Here is an 18,696-nt window from a genome sequence, read left to right on the forward strand (position 1 = left end):
AACTAGTCACACAGAGAGTAGGATTTAGCTTCTGCTTTCAGTCCACAGTGATGATATATTTTGGGGGGTTAATGACGACATTATGTGACAGTTAAAGTGATGCAGAGTCAATAAGAAGCAGCACATTGTTTAAGTAAGGCACCTTGGTTTACAGCATGGACACCTGCATATTCACAGGGAATCAAACACAGCACCAACATCTTCCTGCAAAAGTCATTTAACAAAATATACAAAGTTATTTTCATACGTTTTTATATTGTTTACAGCGGCAACAAACATTTATCCAGCTTTGTCACGGACTGGCAGAAGGCCCTGGGGCGGTGAGTATTCCTATATATAATATATATATAATATATCTGCATGAGCAGGTACCATTTATTACCATTGGGGATGTTTAGGTTTATTTTTTGTGGCCAACTGTTAAATTGTTTGATCCTCACATGACTTAACAGTGGACACTATCAATCACTTATAATCACCAAACTATTATAATGGTATGAAAAGAATCTAAACTAGGTGCCGTGTCCATGTTTTACACACAGTACGGACACACAAACATAAATACTTTTTGGTCTGAGAAGGCTTTGCATTGTTTTAAAATAACAAAAGTCGCAGTCTGTATTATTTCAGATCCACTCAGAACCCTTTATGACTCCATATTTGCTGCTACTGCTGGTGCTGCTGCCTCTGTTAGCGTCTGCCTTGCTTGAATGTTTGGAGGCCTGCCGGTGTTTACGTTCACGGTGAGGCTTGCTGTAGCTGTTGGCCGGACTGTCAGCCTCCAGCTTGTTCTGAGGCTGACGGATGTCCTTGTGAACACATCTGGGGGCATCTCCCATCCCTGCTGTGCACATGTTTTCACCGTTATTAGTGTACTGCTGACGCTCCTCTTCGGCAGTGTTCACGTGGTTCTGCCGGCATGACATCTTGGCGTTAGTGATGTCGGTGATGGGTAGTGGCTTGTCGTGGTGTCCTGTAGATACCAGAAGAGGCTTGATGGCGACGTTGTACCCAGGTGGAGCTGATGGTGCACTCCAGGAAAAAGGGTAGCCTCTGTAATCATCTCCGCTCAGTCCTTCGTCATTGAGAGCTCCTTGTGCCCGCGTCAGCCCGTACAGCTCATCGTCGGGCAGCCACACCCGGCGGGAGCGTACGATCTCACAGATGGTACCGATGCCCAGGTGAAGCATCTCCCATATGTTGAGTGCCAGACAGAGCAGGGAGACTGTGTACATGATGAGGAGGAAGATCGTTTTCTCAGTGGGCCGGGACACAAAGCAGTCCACTCTGTGAGGGCAGGGCTGGTCTGAGCACACGTAGGTGTGAGGCACAGCGAATCCATACAGGGCGTACTGTCCACACAAGAAAGCCACCTCCAGCAAGGTGCGGGTCAAGAGCTGAAGGACATAAATACGCATCAGTCCATCCTCTTTGATACGCTGGCGCCCGTCATGGCGCACCTTGACCTTTGTTAGCCTATCGCCACTGTTTCCTTTCACCGGTCCGCCGCCATCACTCTCCTCCTCCGCCATCTCATAGATCATCGGGTCTTCTTCCTGGTCATCCTCGGCCTCTTCGATGCCCCTGTGCTGCTTTCTGCCTGCGAGATAGGGCTTCCCGGGCTTCCTCTGCGAAAGTCCGATCACTCCCCCGCTGTCTGTCTGCTCCTCCGCCCGAGCAATCTTGTTGACGGCATAGCCCAGGTACATGAGCGAGGGCGTGGCCAACAGAATGATCTGGAAAACCCAGAAGCGGACGTGCGAGAGAGGAGCGAAGGCGTCGTAGCAGACGTTCTCACAGCCCGGCTGGCCCGAGTTGCAGACGAACTTGCTCTGCTCATCGTAGTAGATGGACTCCCCTCCTACGGCCGTCAGCACGATGCGGAAGACGATGACGACGGTGAGCCAGATCTTGCCCACGAATGTGGAATGGTTGTGGATTTCTTCCAGCAGGCGAGTCAGGAAACTCCAACTCATGATAGCTGCAGGGAAACTAGAGTGAGAGGCCACATACACCTCCTGTTACTTCCCTGCGGAGAGAAAAGAAATGATGAAACCCACATTAATACTAACAATTCATTTAGACAGACTCATTACAGACAAGCCAAATATCTACCCAGAACTTAGTATAATAAATCACCCTTTCCTTCTTAACAGTGTCTAATATGTGGAGAGAAAAAACAAAGAGTATTTATTAACCTGTCTTTTTGTGTCTCTCTTTCCCCCAAACACAGAATAAATCGACACGTTTTAATTTTGCAAATGATGACACCACACACTCTTCTGCTGTATTAACAGAGTATTTTTGTCAGAGCACTTTTGAGCTCTTTGTCTTTCCTACAGTGAACATGGTGAATTTCTTCACAATACCAACACGTTCATCCTTGATTCTTTTAATAGCTACGCCCCAAAGCTCATGTCTAAACATACCCTTGGCATGAGCACGCAAAAGGAAGAGTAATGATAACGATGGAATGTGTAACCATAATTGTTAACTGAACATCCCCAATTAAATGAGGTTGTTACTATGTCTGACTGTCCAGATGTTCCATAATTCATTCACTTACAGTTATACTTATTACAAATTGAGAATAAATTATTTTCAAAAGTTGTTTTTCTTGATTTTTATATCATGCAAAACTCTGGCAACAACAGATTAAAATGCATATATAGCTATCGATGCCATGCCACTGAAGATGTCTCTCACTGACACATCATTTATAACATACTGACACACTGTCAGTGTGGCATTCTATTTAAAAAAAGAAACAAAAAAAATGAATATGAAACCCAGTCCAGCTGCTGGTAACATGCTTCCTTATGTCTCACTCTGTAGAGAAGTCCTGACTGTCTCATTAAGAGTCACATGCCCTCTAAAACTGCACATCTGGCCATGTTGTGTAATGTACTATTTGGAGGGCCAGTAGCACAGCTATGACCACCCAAAGTCTCGTGGATGGCAAAAACTGGAAGTAATCCTCCAAATTGCTCATTTTCAGGTCAGCTCATCGGCAAAGAAAATCATGGTTGTGCACAGGAACACAGAGAAAAGCTAATTTAAACATCAAATCAGGTATTTTAGTTCATAATCCTATGTAAGACCTAACTTCAGGAATGCCTCATGCAGTTGTCCGATCAGGCAAGTGAAAAATAAAACATTTAATTCAGCTATTTCAATGGTTTGCTTCTGAAGAACATGTGAAAGCCACTACTCTACGAGCTAACCCAGTAGCACAAATACGGCAGCAACGACAGAGAGAGAGAGGCAGCGGGGAAACACCGTCTGGAGCCGGAATATGTTCACATCTACCTCTGTGAATTAAGGGTTTGAGCTTCAAATGAAGTGTGTTTAAGATGACCCACGTTGCTAGTACTGCCACATTGAACATCTGAAGGTGATGCATTGCATTTTCCCCAGATGTCTCCCAGCCTCAGACCAAAAGCCTCCAGTTTCCTACAGCGCCATTACAATAACTATTTGAGGAGTGTTACTTTAAAGAGCAGCCAGCCTCGTACATGCCGATCTAAGAGCGCTTCAAGCTGTGGACGTGAAGGTTTGTGGTTTCCTTCAAAGTAGTCAAAGCGATGTTCTACCTGAAATCTATCTCATGAGTATGAAACACTCAACCGCTATTAACTTGAAAGGCGACTGTATAAAGTTTGCTGGCAATACACTTCCTTTTTTTTAAAGCTATAGTTTGGGGGGTTTCTTGATTAGAGACAAACTAGAAAACTGACGGGTACCATTTAGATCCCTAGGACATCAAGATGTTCCCCCGAAACTAGACTTCTACATAAATCAGTATACGTTTGCTTTGCTACGACTTCACCGTTGAGCATTTAGTGCAGATGAACAAAGGGGGAAACAATGAAATCGGGTGGTAATAACTAGCAGACCTGAGAGCGATGACAAGAACAAGCAGATACAATTTCTGTCATTTTGATGCCTTCATTACTACGTTATCGACGTCTCGGCAAACTTACTTAAATAATAGTTCTGTCCCCAGGAAATGCTATCACGAAGGACTGCAAGGTTAATTACCCAAACGCGTCTCTCCTCACTGTTCATCCAGACATGGAGCCCACAGGGTACTTTATGGTCACACATCAAACCACATGGGACAAGATGTATAGTATGTGTATATACGACACAACTGGTCAGGTCATGAATTTAAAATTTAGAAGCCGACTTTATTTACCTTCACATTTCCCTTTATGTGGTTTTAGTAGGAGGGTGAACACACTGTATTGTGCCTCCTCTGCAAAATTAGCCTTTAATATTAGTGTATCTTTGTTTATCATGTAACATATTTATTAGGTTTTTTAGGTTAAAAACGGAGTAGACATAGTACTACTAACCCTTATTTCATAACAACTCCTTCTTCGCAACTACTAAAAATGATAGTTTCGTTACAGCTTCAGGTCTACTGAATATTAATCATCCGTCTATCTATTTTTGCATATTGAAGGGGAACTTATTACCTCTTTTTGTTTTATTTTTCTGATCCTCCTCGTTTTTCCAGCCAGAATTCAGAGATATTTCAAACTCCATGTGCCTGCAAGGAGAAAAGAGACGAGACCGCCATAAAAGATACGTCTTATCAGATTCCTCACGGATTTTATGTTCGACATCTAGTTTAAAAAATCTGAAAAGTATTTAATTGTAAAAGAAAAATGTAACATTTAAACAACAATTAAAGTGTTCCAACGTTTAAGCTCATATGTTCTTCTGATCTTCACTTTACCGGTGAAAACTTTCTGGAAATATAACGGTTAGAGTATTTTAAAACAAATACTACAAAAAGAAAAAGCATGCAAATGAATATTTTGTGCTGTACTTGGTATCCAATAAAAAAAACAAATCTTATATATATAATATATATATGAATTATAGCAACGTTAGGGTAGCTAACCTGAAGCTTAAGATGAGGACAGACCCTCAAACTGTTGTATGTGTTAAAGCGTATTAATGGCTATCAACACTTACAGACACAAGCTTGTAAACATTATAGACAAAGTCAACCAGTAAGCTCAGTGAGCTAGCTAACATTAGTAACAGTTAGCTAACATAACTAACTTTTAAATAACGTTAACCTGGGAAATAAGAACACAAGTCTCATGGGATTTCTAACAATTCACCTTACCTGTTTTACCTGTAATCATTACTCAAACACACATGTTAACAGGAGACATGTTTTCCTACCTTGTGGTAACTCACCACGCGGCATCCTCACCTTTTCGCACGCTCGTTTGGCGCCGCTCCTCCCGTCAAAAATGTAGCGTCCACTCCGTTAAAACACGTCACAACCGGAGAGGTACGGTACTTCTCCTACATTTAAAAAATGTTCTCAAAGTTTTAGGCGAGTGAAGATTTGACTAAATTGAGTGTTGCATTGACTTTTGTCCCGGAGACTGGTCTGGAGAGGGAGAGAGCTTTGATTGTATGAGCAGAGGAAGACAAATGGGCTGGTGCAAGGCAAGGCAAGGAGAAGGGTGTGTGTGTGTGTGTGTGAGAGAGAGAGAGAGAGAGAGAGAGAGAGAGAGAGAGAGAGAGAGAGAGAGAGAGAGAGTCAAGCATCATAAGGCAGTTAGCTTTATTGACGTTGTGCAAATGTATAAATGTCTGTACATAACATTGTCCAATAAATATAAATAATGGGGACACATTGGCTCTTAAAATATATTTATTTTTTCAAATTCATGCAAATAAATATGCAATTTATGACCTCCAGTCAATGGCACACCTGCATTAGTTTCTCACTGCAACACTGGATGACAAAGAAGTCTCAATTGTGTGGGAAATATCAGTTGCACTACTATGTAAATACATCGTAGTTTTCCAAAGTATTGACATCTTTGTCCACTTGTCATCATGGACTTGTGTAAGATTATCTTGAGACAAATGATAACTTGTTTGTTCACTCACAGTGCAGCAAAGCATGTAACAAATGTGTTGGAAAGACATGGCGGTACTCAACTTTTTGTATTGAGGTTCAAGTTTCTGGTTCAGCTCAGACAACACATACCGTGTATTTACCACACTGTTGTCTTCAGACGGAGTCTGAGGCTGAACAGACACCAACACTTTGTTTCATCTTCTTCCATCAGGCTTTGGATACAAATAAGGAGCTTGTCTGCCTTCTGCTATCAATTCCTCAACAAACTGCTCCGCCTGTAAAAACAAGCTGTATAATGTCATCTGTAGTCGTGGTCGGAGCTTTCTAAAGCAGTAGGAAATAACCCAGATGATGTGAACAGCCCGTGTACAAACTTGGGGTGTGAAGTTTGAAAGATGAGAGTTAACTGGGGCTCAAATAAAAAATATGCTATATAATTGCATTGTGGGAACTTTCGGTAGTAGTGTTATTTTGACCCATATTATTGACATTATGTGTCTTTTTAATCTCATATCTGTGGTGGTGTCAGGCCATATGACCATCCTTGTAAATGTGGATGTGTTCCCAACTGTGAGAAATCGTGTGAATCGTTCAGGACCATGACTTCTTACATGTATTTTCTATAGCCGGGCCTTGAAATAGCAACCAGAAGTTTCTAAATGAAAATGGAACAAACAGCCTCTGCTGCTTCAAGTCCTTTAACTTTATAAGTGTGGTGCTAAATTGCTGGAGTACGTCTTTTAATAAGATCTTGGACTACTTTGCCAGCAAAGGTTTGTTTCTTACCCTCCAAGATGAAGTATTTTATGATATCATATAATGTTTAAATTTTCCTCAACTGCTACAGCTTCAGCAGAAAACTAATGAACACACAAAAGCTCCTCCCGATAGAGGGAGGGTTATCTTGTGATATTTAACCTCCTCAAGGATATGCCCATGGACTTCAAACACTGTTTATCCTGTGGCTGATGACCTACAAGCAAAGGAATCTTAGTTTTATCTCCACCATTCCATCTCAAGGACACAAACGTCAGCTCAGGCCTCCCACACTTCCCTCGCCTTTCCATCTTCATTTGTTGCTAACTGACTGCCACCGCTCAAAGCTATTAGCTTGACTGTTGGCTGGGATTGTATTCTTAAACTATCAGCAGAGGAATCAAACACAGAGGAGTGGAACGAGCCTAATCAGCCTGATAGCGTTTTTGGCATAAAAGTCCACATCCTAATTCAGAGTGTCCTCTTACAAGGCTCAAGTCCCTTAATGAAGTTATCTTTCACCTCCGAGGGTGTAATTGAATGGAGGGAAATCAATGAGGGTATCAATAAAAGCAATCATCGGATAGCTCTGCCAATTTAAAGCATTTTACCAGTTGGGTGTGTTCAGTTATTGCTGAAGGGAAGGGCTGTATCAGCTGGTATTTGGATATTGACAGCGAGGTACACCAGGAGGTCATTGGCGAGTTCAAGATCCTCAAATACGATTTGTCATCATTCTCCACAGATGCTAATTAGGTTTTCTATCCAGTCACTTACCGCTGGAGGTCATTGGAAATTGGGTTGGACAGCAAGTTATCTTTTGCCTATTTAATCATAATAGACACAGCATGTACTCTTCCCCGAACAATGTCAGCCTCCATATGACCTAAATTGAAGGATCAATTCTGTTACAATCAATTGAGCTGGGAGTTGCAAAAGTCCATAACTAACGGAGAGGCTTTCCAAAGAGTGATGGCTTAATCATATTGGGGAAAAAAGAAGGCGATAAAAGCAAAGTGTTGGCTACAAGTGTTTTGTACAGTCAGCTCTCTGCTGGTGACAGTGTCTTTAAAAGCCCTGGACTGACAAAAGAAAATATGTTGGTAGACAACAACAATGACATGGAGTCACCCGAGGGACAGCGTGACAGAATAAATCACAGAGAAGGAAACAGATGTGGGGAGAGAACAATGTGAGATTGGATGCAAAGATGACTAGTGGAACGTCTTTATCTGATCTGACAGAAAGTCAAACCTTAAAGGAAGATGAGGGTATCAGAGAAGAGATAACAATAGTGGCTAAATGCAGAGGCAAGGTTATGGCAGGCAAAATGGACCCTAGAACAGACTGAATTCCATACAAGTAAGAAAGCTGAACCAACAAATTACTTGGCCGACTTCAGCAGCACGTCAAATTGACATGGTGACGTTGAGCACACACGAACGCCTCCTGTCATCTCAGTCACCACAGCCTCGAGCCTCTGCTGTCGTACTCTCTGAGAGTTGTTCCATGAATTCACATCAGCACTGCTGTTTACGCCGAAGGAAGCCTAGTTCTGTTGTTGCCAAATGGTTTTTCCTCATGAATCCAGTGCAACACAACTCTATGTTGGCCTGAATGTGCTTGGTTTATTGTTAGAACTGATGAGGTCTGTTACTGCACGTCAGCAAGTTTTGATGGAGAAATGTTGACATGGCGCCACCTTCTGGTCAAGAGATGTACACAGAAGTTATGTTCCTAAACTTTTGGGCCTGCAACTTGTCACCTTAGTGTGGACATGAGTTAGAGGCAGTTCACTTCAAAGAACTTTAGAGGCCCGAGGAGCTGAAAGTTTTACTTTTATTTGCTTGATTTTATTTAATTGCAGTGGTAAATTGTTTCCCCATGAACAGCACTTTGTAACTTTGTTTTGACACGTTAAGAAACATCAACAACATGTCAATGTATCAGATTTAGCCAAAAGGCTAATTTTCATCTGCAGTCCCAGCTTGATGTAATACGTTAAACAAAACAAGCAAAATAAAATGTTGTCTGTATATCCCTTGACTTTCTCTAGTTTTGATGAAAAATGTTGGTAAAAAGCCTATAAATTAATAGTAACTTCTTACAATTTTCTATTAAGTCTTTTCTATTCTTGTCATTTCGGTTAAAAGCGTACGCCACTGATATAGCATTGCACTCCTATAACAGTGTCAAATGTTTACGGTTTAAAAGAAATAAAGTAAAATCAATGTAACCACGCATTCTTCTTTCTTGTCAAAACATGTTGCCTACATTACCAACATTGCAACTCATTAGCCTGCAGTTCTGTTGGAGATTCATGTGTGAGATTCAACCACAACCAACGCTGACTGGATGCCGCATCCCCTGCAGGTCACTATCCCGGCCGTGCTGGTGGAACATTCATCTCACCTCTAACGTCTTCTCGTATCATCACAGCTCAGTGTCTCTGTCCATCTTTCCTCTCCTCCTTTCAAACTGCTGACTCTTTCCACTGACCCCGCCACCTCCTCTTTTCTGTCTGCACTCTCATCCTCTGTCCTCCAATCCTTCCCTTCTGTCTTCACTTTGTCCTTTGGCTCTCTGAAGTCCTGCAAGTTGAGAAAGTGGTTTGGATGACTCCTCTTACTCCGGGTCTCTTCTGTCCTCCATCTCTCTATTACTGCCTCTGCTGCTAAATCAAGAGGACAGGTTGCGTCATGTGGGCCTTCTGCTCCTTGTCCCTTCTTCCTAAATCACTCCCCCATTCTCTTCTAATGTCTTCGACCCCGGCTTGACATTGTCTCTCCCAAAACATGAATTTAAAACCATCCACAAGTACATGGCAGTATTTATTCATTTGTCCCCTTCCCAACTAGTTAAGCAATGGCCCTCTCTACTGAGACTCCATTGGGCTTTCCCACAACACAATTTCAATGTTGACTTTTAAAGAAGATCATTCTTTGCCTTTGAAACAGCTGTTGACAAAACAATTATGAGTTAAGGTCTAAAAACTGAATTGGATCTTTTGAAGGTATCACAAAACTTGCTAGATTCAAATGAACTAATTGATTAATTGTTTTAGGCAAATTTATTCCAATTATAATGACATAAAACAGAGAAAAGCAGAAAATATTAACAATTGAGAGGCAACTAAGGATTTTTTGGGGGATATCAATCTGTCAATCGACTAATCTACTCATATACTGTATAGTACTCTATATTTATTAATTAGTAATTAAAAAATACATGTATATACATATATATTTTATACAATACATATTTTATGTTACATTTTTTATTTTTGTCCTTCAAGCGCTCAAAAAATGAAAATTTGACATTTCTGTGAAAACAAACTCATGTGAAAGCTCCAGAACAGTCACTAAATGGAGCTTGAGGTGAGATCGTTGTTGTCCATATCATTCTTTAATGAAAGTGATAAGTTACGATGAGCCTCATCGATCCTCAAGAGGAAACTAGTTCATAGTCGCGGCTGTGAAACACAACATAAACAGATTAATCAGATAATGGCTTTATATTCCTGTCACACTGATGCTTTACACACAGAACTGGATCTTTGATTACAAACACTCACACCCAGGATACAGCAAACTACAAAAATGAAAAAAGTAGCATATTAGTCAAGCAGTCCCAACAACGCATCATTTTATTTGGTTGTTGTGAAGCCATAATACCATTTTAAAGTTTCATTGAAAAAACAACTAGTTTGGTGATCTGGTGTTGATTCACATCCCTGAAAACCTCAAAAGTTTTACTTCCTGTTTTTCTCTTTTACATCATATCAAGAATACAGCATTTAATTATTGCACAAAACTCCATGGAAGTTTTACAGGTACACAGACAGTTAGAGTTAATTAAATGACCCACTGTTACATTTTTTATATAATAAACTCATATGACTTTAGTCTCCTACTCACAAAGCATTAATGGATTAGGTTTTGATCTCAAAGAGTTTCAGGATCACACTCCAGCTGCATTGATTACTTCTCATAAACATCAATACTTTTTGAATCATAAATGATCATCTTAGAGCAGCAAATAAACATATTTCATAAACACATATCATTGTGTTTGCTTGTCAATACTTTTGCTTCTACTCCCTGAGAAATTAAAACACTGAAAAAGAAAATACCAGCACTTTTACAGCATAAGGTTGTTTTTTAAGGCTAGAAGTTTTTCATCAATTAACAAGTTTATTACTTATCTTTTTGACGGCTTTTCATCAGCACACAAACTTTCTTATTATTATCTGCAATGGCTTGCTGTTCAGTATATGGGTATGGATAAAAAAATGAATGTAATTATACACTCAATTATTCTACCTCTGGCCTACAGTTACTAGACAGGACCAATATGAGTGTTAACTTGTCTGTATACTCACATGGAAACCTTAAACAGGCTTTAGTACCTTAGCTAATGTACAGTATGCATGCCCAATGAGAATCATAATTCAAACAGCTTTTTGTAAACAGGATGGGAAAACAAAGATATTTATCAAGACTTAATATTTCACAATTTCCTGAATTAAAACAAAATATTAATGTCCCTGTAAATCATCTCAATTTATACAAGTGCTCCTTATTTTTAAATATATTTTCAAGTCCATGACATAGATTTAGTGAGGCAGAATGAGGCTACGTGTCGAGTCGAGTATGCAAATATATATTAATATAATCGTCACTCACTCACAACACTGCTGTTTACTGGGAATACATTCAAACAGGCTGCAAATGCTCCTCAATCTAAATATATCTGTTATCAATACTAATATTCACTGTGAATGTTAAAAGGGTACAAGTACAGTGAGAGCGAGCTAATAATAATACACAAATACAATTAAAATTCTTCAATTGGTACTTTGCATTAGACTTTTTTTCCATTGTTTCAGAGTCACAGGGTATAATGTTGTACCAAAGTGCAAGCGTATGGCTACAGCGTTCCCTTTGGATCTCATGCTGGTGTAGATCACTGTTGTATAATCAAGCCCTAGATTAGGTATCAGTAATGAGTGGTGGACAGAGACACCTTATCCCTGCTCTCTGCCGTCCTTGTCCCTGTCTGACACAACATGTGTGGTCTTTTGTCCCGTGCGGTGCTGCAACACCTGATCCTGCTTATGTGTCTCTCATCGAGGTCCTTGAATGCAGTGTTGAGTGTTTTAAAAAAAATAATAAGCCCGTCAACACAAGAGAGCACCGAGAGTGGAGTAGATTCAAGCTGTTGCTCTAGCTCACTGAAATCCCTACACAGTACCTGTGACACCGAATTTCCTGGCTAGGGTTGCTCAACAGTGTCAGATACAGTGAGATAGTCAGATGTAAACTACATTACATTCATATTGAATGAGATGGTGTGTTAAATGAGCTGATTGCATTTGATTTAGCTCACTCCGGAGCACACTAGACACAACTTTGGTTAAAATCTACTCTGATCTTCAGCATTTTGATCAAACTCAAAAACCAGAACTTAGAGCATGATTTGCTTTTTCTCCATTATTGATCATGATTATCTTGATCGGGATGTATTTGCATTCAAATGGAAATCAAGTTCTAATACTGCATACTAAAACCTATTACTTAGTATGAGAATAGGTGTTTAGGCTAGCATTAAAGGTATAGTTTGGACATTTTTGAAATGACACTTAATCACATCTTGCAGCGAGTTAAATGAGAAGACCTATAACACTCTCTCATGTCTACAGAAAATATGCTGCTTGGTATCTTAGCTTAGCATTAAGACTGGAAACAAGGAGAAACGACTAGCTGTTTCCCCCTATTTTCAGTCTTTATGCTAAGCTAAACTAACCAGCTGCTGACACCAGCCACATATTTATCACAATATCTAACTCCACAAGAAAATCTCAAACTATTCATTTAAAAACAGGTGATTCAAACAGATGCACACTATTTGGCTACGTCTTTACAGATTGTGCCAAGTGTTGCTGGGGTAAAATCATGCATATCCTGCAGCTCACCAGGACTGGGATTCGTGCACTTTTGCTATATTTGCCCCTCTCATTGCCTTTCTCTTTCACACAATCACACGCACACACATTTTAGTGAGATAACTTTTGGGGACATTACATTGACTTGCATTTTTGTCCTGGAATCTTATCCTCACACTAATCACGTCTGAAATGTGTCCCCAAAAGTAGCCTCGGTTTAGGAACACACACTCACACACACACGCACACACACATCTCATCTCTCTTCCATTATTTTCTTCAGGCTGTCCACTATGTCCTCGCCGCTGACCCAAGGAACTATGTTTGCCTTGAACTTGGCTGCCTGGGACATCTCCAGCAGCAGCCTGTGCATGGGGAAGTCCCTCCTGGGGAAGGCTGTGTCCCGGGGCCCCAGAGCCAGAGAGGGACAGATATCATTGGCCCCATCTCCGATATAGAATACCCTCTGAAAAGGAGCACCACTACGCTCCTTTTGTCGGCCCGTCAGATAATCACGAAGGATCACCTGCTTGCACATGTTGTCGGGACAGCAGGGGCACGAGTGGGAGTGGAAGGGGAGCAGGACGAGACGGCCAGTTGTGTCAAAACTGGCCGGGTTTGTGAAGATCTTGGCGAAAAGGTGGCGCACCCCGGCACACTCCAGCCACGTCTCGATGAAGTACATGTTGGCGTCGGAGACCACGGCCAGCTCAAAGTCCTGCTGATAGCCCTGCAGATACTGGAAGAGGTTAACGAGGCCAGGTGTGGGTGGGATCTTCTCCACCGCTGAATGGATGGAGTCCTCAGACACGCCCTGCTCCGCCATGTACACCAAGACCTTCTGCATGTGCTCGTTGTAGTGCCCCTCCCTGTAGCTGTTTCTCAGCCAGTCAGGAAGCCGCTGGCCTGGCAGAGCGCGCACCACAGCATCGTCACTGCTCTCATTGATGATGGTCTCGTCAAAGTCGAACAACACTAAAAAGTGCGGTTGCTGTGGCGCCGCATGGTCTTGGTGCGATGGAGCCGCCATCTTCGGTGAGCGGAGGAAATGGTGAGTGGTCCCTCTCTAAGAAAAGGAGATGCCAAGGACAACAGATTCTGAGGAGCATTTCACAGTTTTATTACACCCTTCTCTAAAAATAAAACGTTACTGGCAGGATGCCATTTAGTATGACATCATGCACATCCTGTTTACTCTGCTCCATTCCCTTGTAAACATATGTTTCCCCTTCAGCTTATCGCGTAATTAAGAGAATTTGTACATTTGGATGTTTCTTCAGCACGCTGCAGTTAACTTCAACGTGGACACTTAGCGAAAGAAAAAATCTCTAGGTAAATGTTCATTTTCTGGAAATATCAGACTGTCTTTGTTTAGAACCCTGCAGCATCTGATATGCAACGCTCATACACTTCTTATATTCATCATAGTTCTCCACTCAAACATGCCTTTATTCCTTCTGGATTGAGGGAACAAAACTTTATTTATACATTCCAGATCTTACATAGGCATGGCAGATCTGTTTGTAGCACAAGGCATAAGTTGAGTGAAGAGAGAGCTGTAACTTCACAGCATACCTTTGCCATAAATGGAACAGATATGAGTGGTGACGTCAAACCAGCCTAGTGAAGCGTGAAATAGTAAAGCTACTCAAGTAATGTACAATTACTACTTTTGATGAATTTACAAGTATACATGCTATTTTATACTTCTAATACAGAACATTTAGGGGACATATGGATCACCTTTACTCTGTATAGGCTGAAGGACGATACTGCCCTACAGACATAAAACACAGTAACTATATATTTGGTCAAAATGGATCAAAGACCAGAATCTTTGACTTTTTGACATCTGCTTTAACATATAAACATTATTGTGGGTGAGCAAATTTGCACTAGAACTAAAAAAGAAGAGTTAAAAATCAAAAATGCAGTGACTGCACTCTGGCAAGCCAAGGATCGTTGAAAAGATACCTAAAGCTAATTTAATCATTTTCACTGTTTCCTGTGATTGAAAAATCAATTCTTTCCCACATTGAGTTATTTATGCCAAATTGACAAGGTGGTAGCTAACTCTAAAAAGGAACACCAGATAAGTTCATTAAAAATGATTTCATGAAAATAGCTCATTTGTTCAAATGGACCATAAAGCTGAGAAGATTATATGATCTATGAAGTCTATGACCATTGTTAAAACGGCATAAAATGAATGTTTTAGGGCTCATAGATCTGTTACATAGTCTGGCTAAGAGCCTTTTTTGTCAACTTCAGGCAGTTTGCAGATTAAGTTTCCACATCCAAAGTGCATGATCATCCTGTAAAATAAGATTAAGATAAAATTAACTTTTAATTTTAATACTATTTACACATCAGTAATCAGCACTAGTAATAGCCTTATAATATTCTGCATAGTGAGTATTCTGCTGTTGAAGCTTAAGTAAGGTCTGAGTACTTATTCCACCACTGGAAACAAATTGTACAGGACTGACAAACCTATAAATAGACCTTTAGTATGCTGCAAAATAGTATATTCAGAGTAATACAATTCCATGAAATAGAAATAGACAAGGAACACACCACTGACAAGCTTAAGATTGTGATATAAGAAGGTCATGTGCCAGAATAGCTGTGTCTAGTTGTCACATGCATCTTGCACAACCTGTACATGCCAGTTATTTAAATCCACACACCATTGTAGCAAAATCTCAGCCTAACAATAACCTAATAGAGAATTAAACTTGGTTCAAATGCATGCATACCGTTTGTCTGACAATGTCAGCTCATTGGTGTAATAATAACAGACCTGCTGGTTTGACTCTAACAACTGTAAATGTTCTGTAACCTGCAGTTTGGCTGCACCTGCCAAGTGCAGCCTGGTCTGCCACAGCAGCTCCATTATTTATAGAGCATATTTACACTCTAAGCTATCTAATTTTAACCCCGGAGCAGCTACTCCTGTACGAGAGGTTACCACTGAAAGTCATTCGAGGGCTCTGTCAGGAGTCGTTAGGCTGACCGGGTGTATGTCCGAGAGGAAAAGATTAAAAGGCAAATTCAAACAGTAAAATCACACAGAGGGAAAAAAAGAAATGTGCTGATTAAGAAAAAGAAAAAGTAGGCCTACCGGCGTGGGCATATGAGCGAATACGGTAGGCTAGACGCCCGGCTCCGGCGACCGCATCCCAGTGACGCGGCAAGTCTCCCACAGCAGTGCAGAGGGTATTCCCTTTTAAAGCCAGTGTCAAATGACCAAGCGTGAACACAGCACTTCCGACGTAACCTTTCAAATTAAAAGACCAAGAGAGGAACACTTTCAACTGACGCTTTAGAAATAGAGTTCAACAGAAACAACACACATCTTCTAATTCAACAGCTCAGACACTATTCTAGCTTTACAAAGTGTATAATGACCAGTTTTTGTTGGTGAAGAGTCATTACAACACGCATTTGGAAACACATTGGCTGAATTACATATTATTTGAGAATTCTGTTCTGCAAGTAAATGTATATTCTGCTCTATATTGCACTTGGACTCAAGGATGAGTGATGTAATTATGCCATAATGTACAGCGCTGTATGGTGTCTGGTGAATTTGAATTCAAGGTGCAACTCAAGCTGATGCAGTAGCAACAATATTAACAGCCTACTAACTCACTTAATTGACAATCGAAACAGCCAATGTTACACTGTGATAGGAACACGTGTTGTAGTTCTGAAAAACACGAGTTATCACTTTGCCCTGTGCTGGAAATGTCCATCTAAAAATAAATGGAGGCGCTACGTGCATGAGACTAGCGTTCGCTGCAGACACCTGAGGGTTAAACAAAGGACATCTCCTTAACTGTGTACAGTGTCTGCTGTACAAAGGGCTGGGCAAACTCTGAGTGATGCAAGAACAAGATAAACGTCCAGAGTTACATTATCTGCTGATAGAACAAGGGGATATTAAGCATAATGTTATCACTATATCAAAGCATTTCAGCCTCTCTACCCTTTAGAAACATACTGTGTTGTGCTCCGTATACCTACCTTTAGTAGTTTTAACATTTAATGAACTTTTGACCTTTGCGCATAGTGTTACATACAAAAGTATGTATCAGAGATTGAGCAAAACAGCATGTTAATACAGTTTACAGTGGCATAAAACATATTCACAGCCCAGTTTATTTTTCTCCTAGTTTTTGTCATGTGTTTTTCCCTTGTATATTTTGGAAAAGCTGCCAGTGAGAGTGTACAAAAATTGACCAGATGAGGACCTCTGCTGGTCGCCAAGTATGTCTTATTAGTCAACCCCAAAAAATTGGTTCCAGGTTCGGGCAACTTATCTTTGTGGGACAATTGATACAAAACACAACAAATGTTAAATATAAATGGCATGTTAACTATGATGTGAACACACCTGTAGTTTGCTTTCTTGGCTTCATTTCAGTTGATCATACACAATCATGAGGGTCAACTTAATGCCCCCTTAATCAATACAGAATCAATTGAGTAATTCACAAGCTTAGAGGAACATAATGTGATAACACTTTAATAATACAGACAGGTTCCGGCCATTTAACACAGAAGGCAAATGTGCATAAAGTGTGTATAAAAATGATAAAAAGGCAGCGTTGTTTGATCACCATCATGAATACAGTAACACATCAAATCTTTCACTTATTGAGACAAATGTTTTGGAGCTCAACATCATACTAGAGATTAATAGACTCAGCACACAGAATGATCACAATCATATCTATTATATGTACAAAAAAACATTGCATGAATAAAGCATTAGAGAATCTTTGAATGGGTTATTGTTAAAAGGGGTCATTACATATTTAACAGCTATAATGTTTTAGGATTTTATTACGAAACGAATGTAACATCTTATTAGAAAGTGAGGAGGCTCGATTGTAATCATGTTTTACATTTAACAAGGCAGGCTACTGAACATTTTGTTCACAGGCAACACTGTAGAGTATTTTAACTACATATTTCGAAGGCACAATTTCACCACTAGATGTCCTTCACCGCATGGGTGAATACTGTTTCCATTTATGTATATTGTTGTCATATTATGGGAAATATGAGACTTTTTCACTATTTAGATAACCACCTTTGAATGTTACATTTAACACAAAAGAAAAATGTTGTTCTGAAGTTATATTTCCCGCTGTAATCATAATAAATGTGTCAAACCTTTTAGCATTACAGAAATATAAGCAAAGACGATCTAGCAGTGGTTTTTTATACGTTTTATCTTCACCAATTGCCCTTTAACATCTGGAGCACAACCTCCAACATACTCATGAGTTTAAACTCCTCTATTTGGTTCAGTAGTTAAATGAAACTTCTCCATCGGTCATAAAGGCAAACATCAGGCTTCTGGGTAGAGCAACAACCAGAAATAAAGTTTTAAAGTATAAATCTAAATCTAACATTAACGCACACTGGGATTTTTGTAACAAGTTGAACTTCAAATAATCACAATGAGCCGACTTCAGTTCCCACTCAAAATCCACATCAGATCTTACGTCATACCAGGAGAAGGAAACCGAGCCAAACTTAAAGTCACAAATGTAAATAATATTCAGCATATTCTGTGAAACGTTCTTACTCTCTCCTAAGAGCTTTTGTTTAAACAAGATATGCTGGAGAGGGAGAGAGCGTTTTCAGAGAGTTGGGCCACAGAGCGAGACAGAAAGCAGGACTGAGAGGGTGGGGAGAGGAATGTGCCGAGCTGCTCTGGTGCGGATGAAGGGAACTCTTTTCTCTTGTGCTTCTGTAGCGTCTTTCTGCGTCACAGCACTGACTTACACCCGCAGCTGGAGAAAACATACTGAGCCCACTATTTAAGATCATCCATTCAAAGATACAGACGTGCAAAAACATACAAATTATTACTGTGAAGAAAATGGAAACTTAATAATTCATCACTTTACTTTAAGCGCTTCAGCATGAATAAATATTGAGCAAAGAAATACAAAGTGCATAAAAGCAAAGCACCATCCCATTTTTTTCTTCATAACTTGTATAACCCACTCCCTGTGTGTGTGTATATATATATATATATATATATGAGGAATGACTAAGTAACACATACTGTAGTTCTGTA

At 40.3% G+C, this 18,696-nt stretch overlaps 2 protein-coding genes across 2 annotated transcripts; both read right to left on the reverse strand.

Annotated features, from left to right (window-relative positions):
* Positions 1-203: 203 nt before the first annotated feature.
* On the reverse strand, positions 204-5,283 carry LOC116381438 (gap junction gamma-1 protein-like). Its single transcript, XM_031843593.1, has 3 exons — positions 5,234-5,283; positions 4,482-4,555; positions 204-2,029 (listed from the first exon to the last, which is right to left on the reverse strand). The coding sequence occupies exon 3, from the start codon at positions 1,974-1,976 to the stop codon at positions 627-629; it is 1,350 nt and encodes a 449-aa protein (XP_031699453.1). The 5' UTR covers positions 1,977-2,029; positions 4,482-4,555; positions 5,234-5,283; the 3' UTR covers positions 204-626.
* A 4,672-nt stretch (positions 5,284-9,955) lies between these two features.
* Positions 9,956-15,800, reverse strand: LOC116381475 (probable phosphatase phospho1). Its single transcript, XM_031843680.1, has 2 exons — positions 15,721-15,800; positions 9,956-13,662 (listed from the first exon to the last, which is right to left on the reverse strand). Exons 1-2 carry the CDS (start codon positions 15,730-15,732, stop codon positions 12,853-12,855), a joined length of 822 nt encoding a protein of 273 aa, XP_031699540.1. The 5' UTR covers positions 15,733-15,800; the 3' UTR covers positions 9,956-12,852.
* Positions 15,801-18,696: the final 2,896 nt, after the last annotated feature.

The sequence above is a fragment of the Anarrhichthys ocellatus genome, unplaced genomic scaffold (genome assembly GCF_004355925.1).
Source record: "Anarrhichthys ocellatus isolate YVR2014 unplaced genomic scaffold, GSC_Weel_1.0 scaffold4, whole genome shotgun sequence".
Lineage (NCBI taxonomy): Eukaryota > Metazoa > Chordata > Actinopteri > Perciformes > Anarhichadidae > Anarrhichthys > Anarrhichthys ocellatus.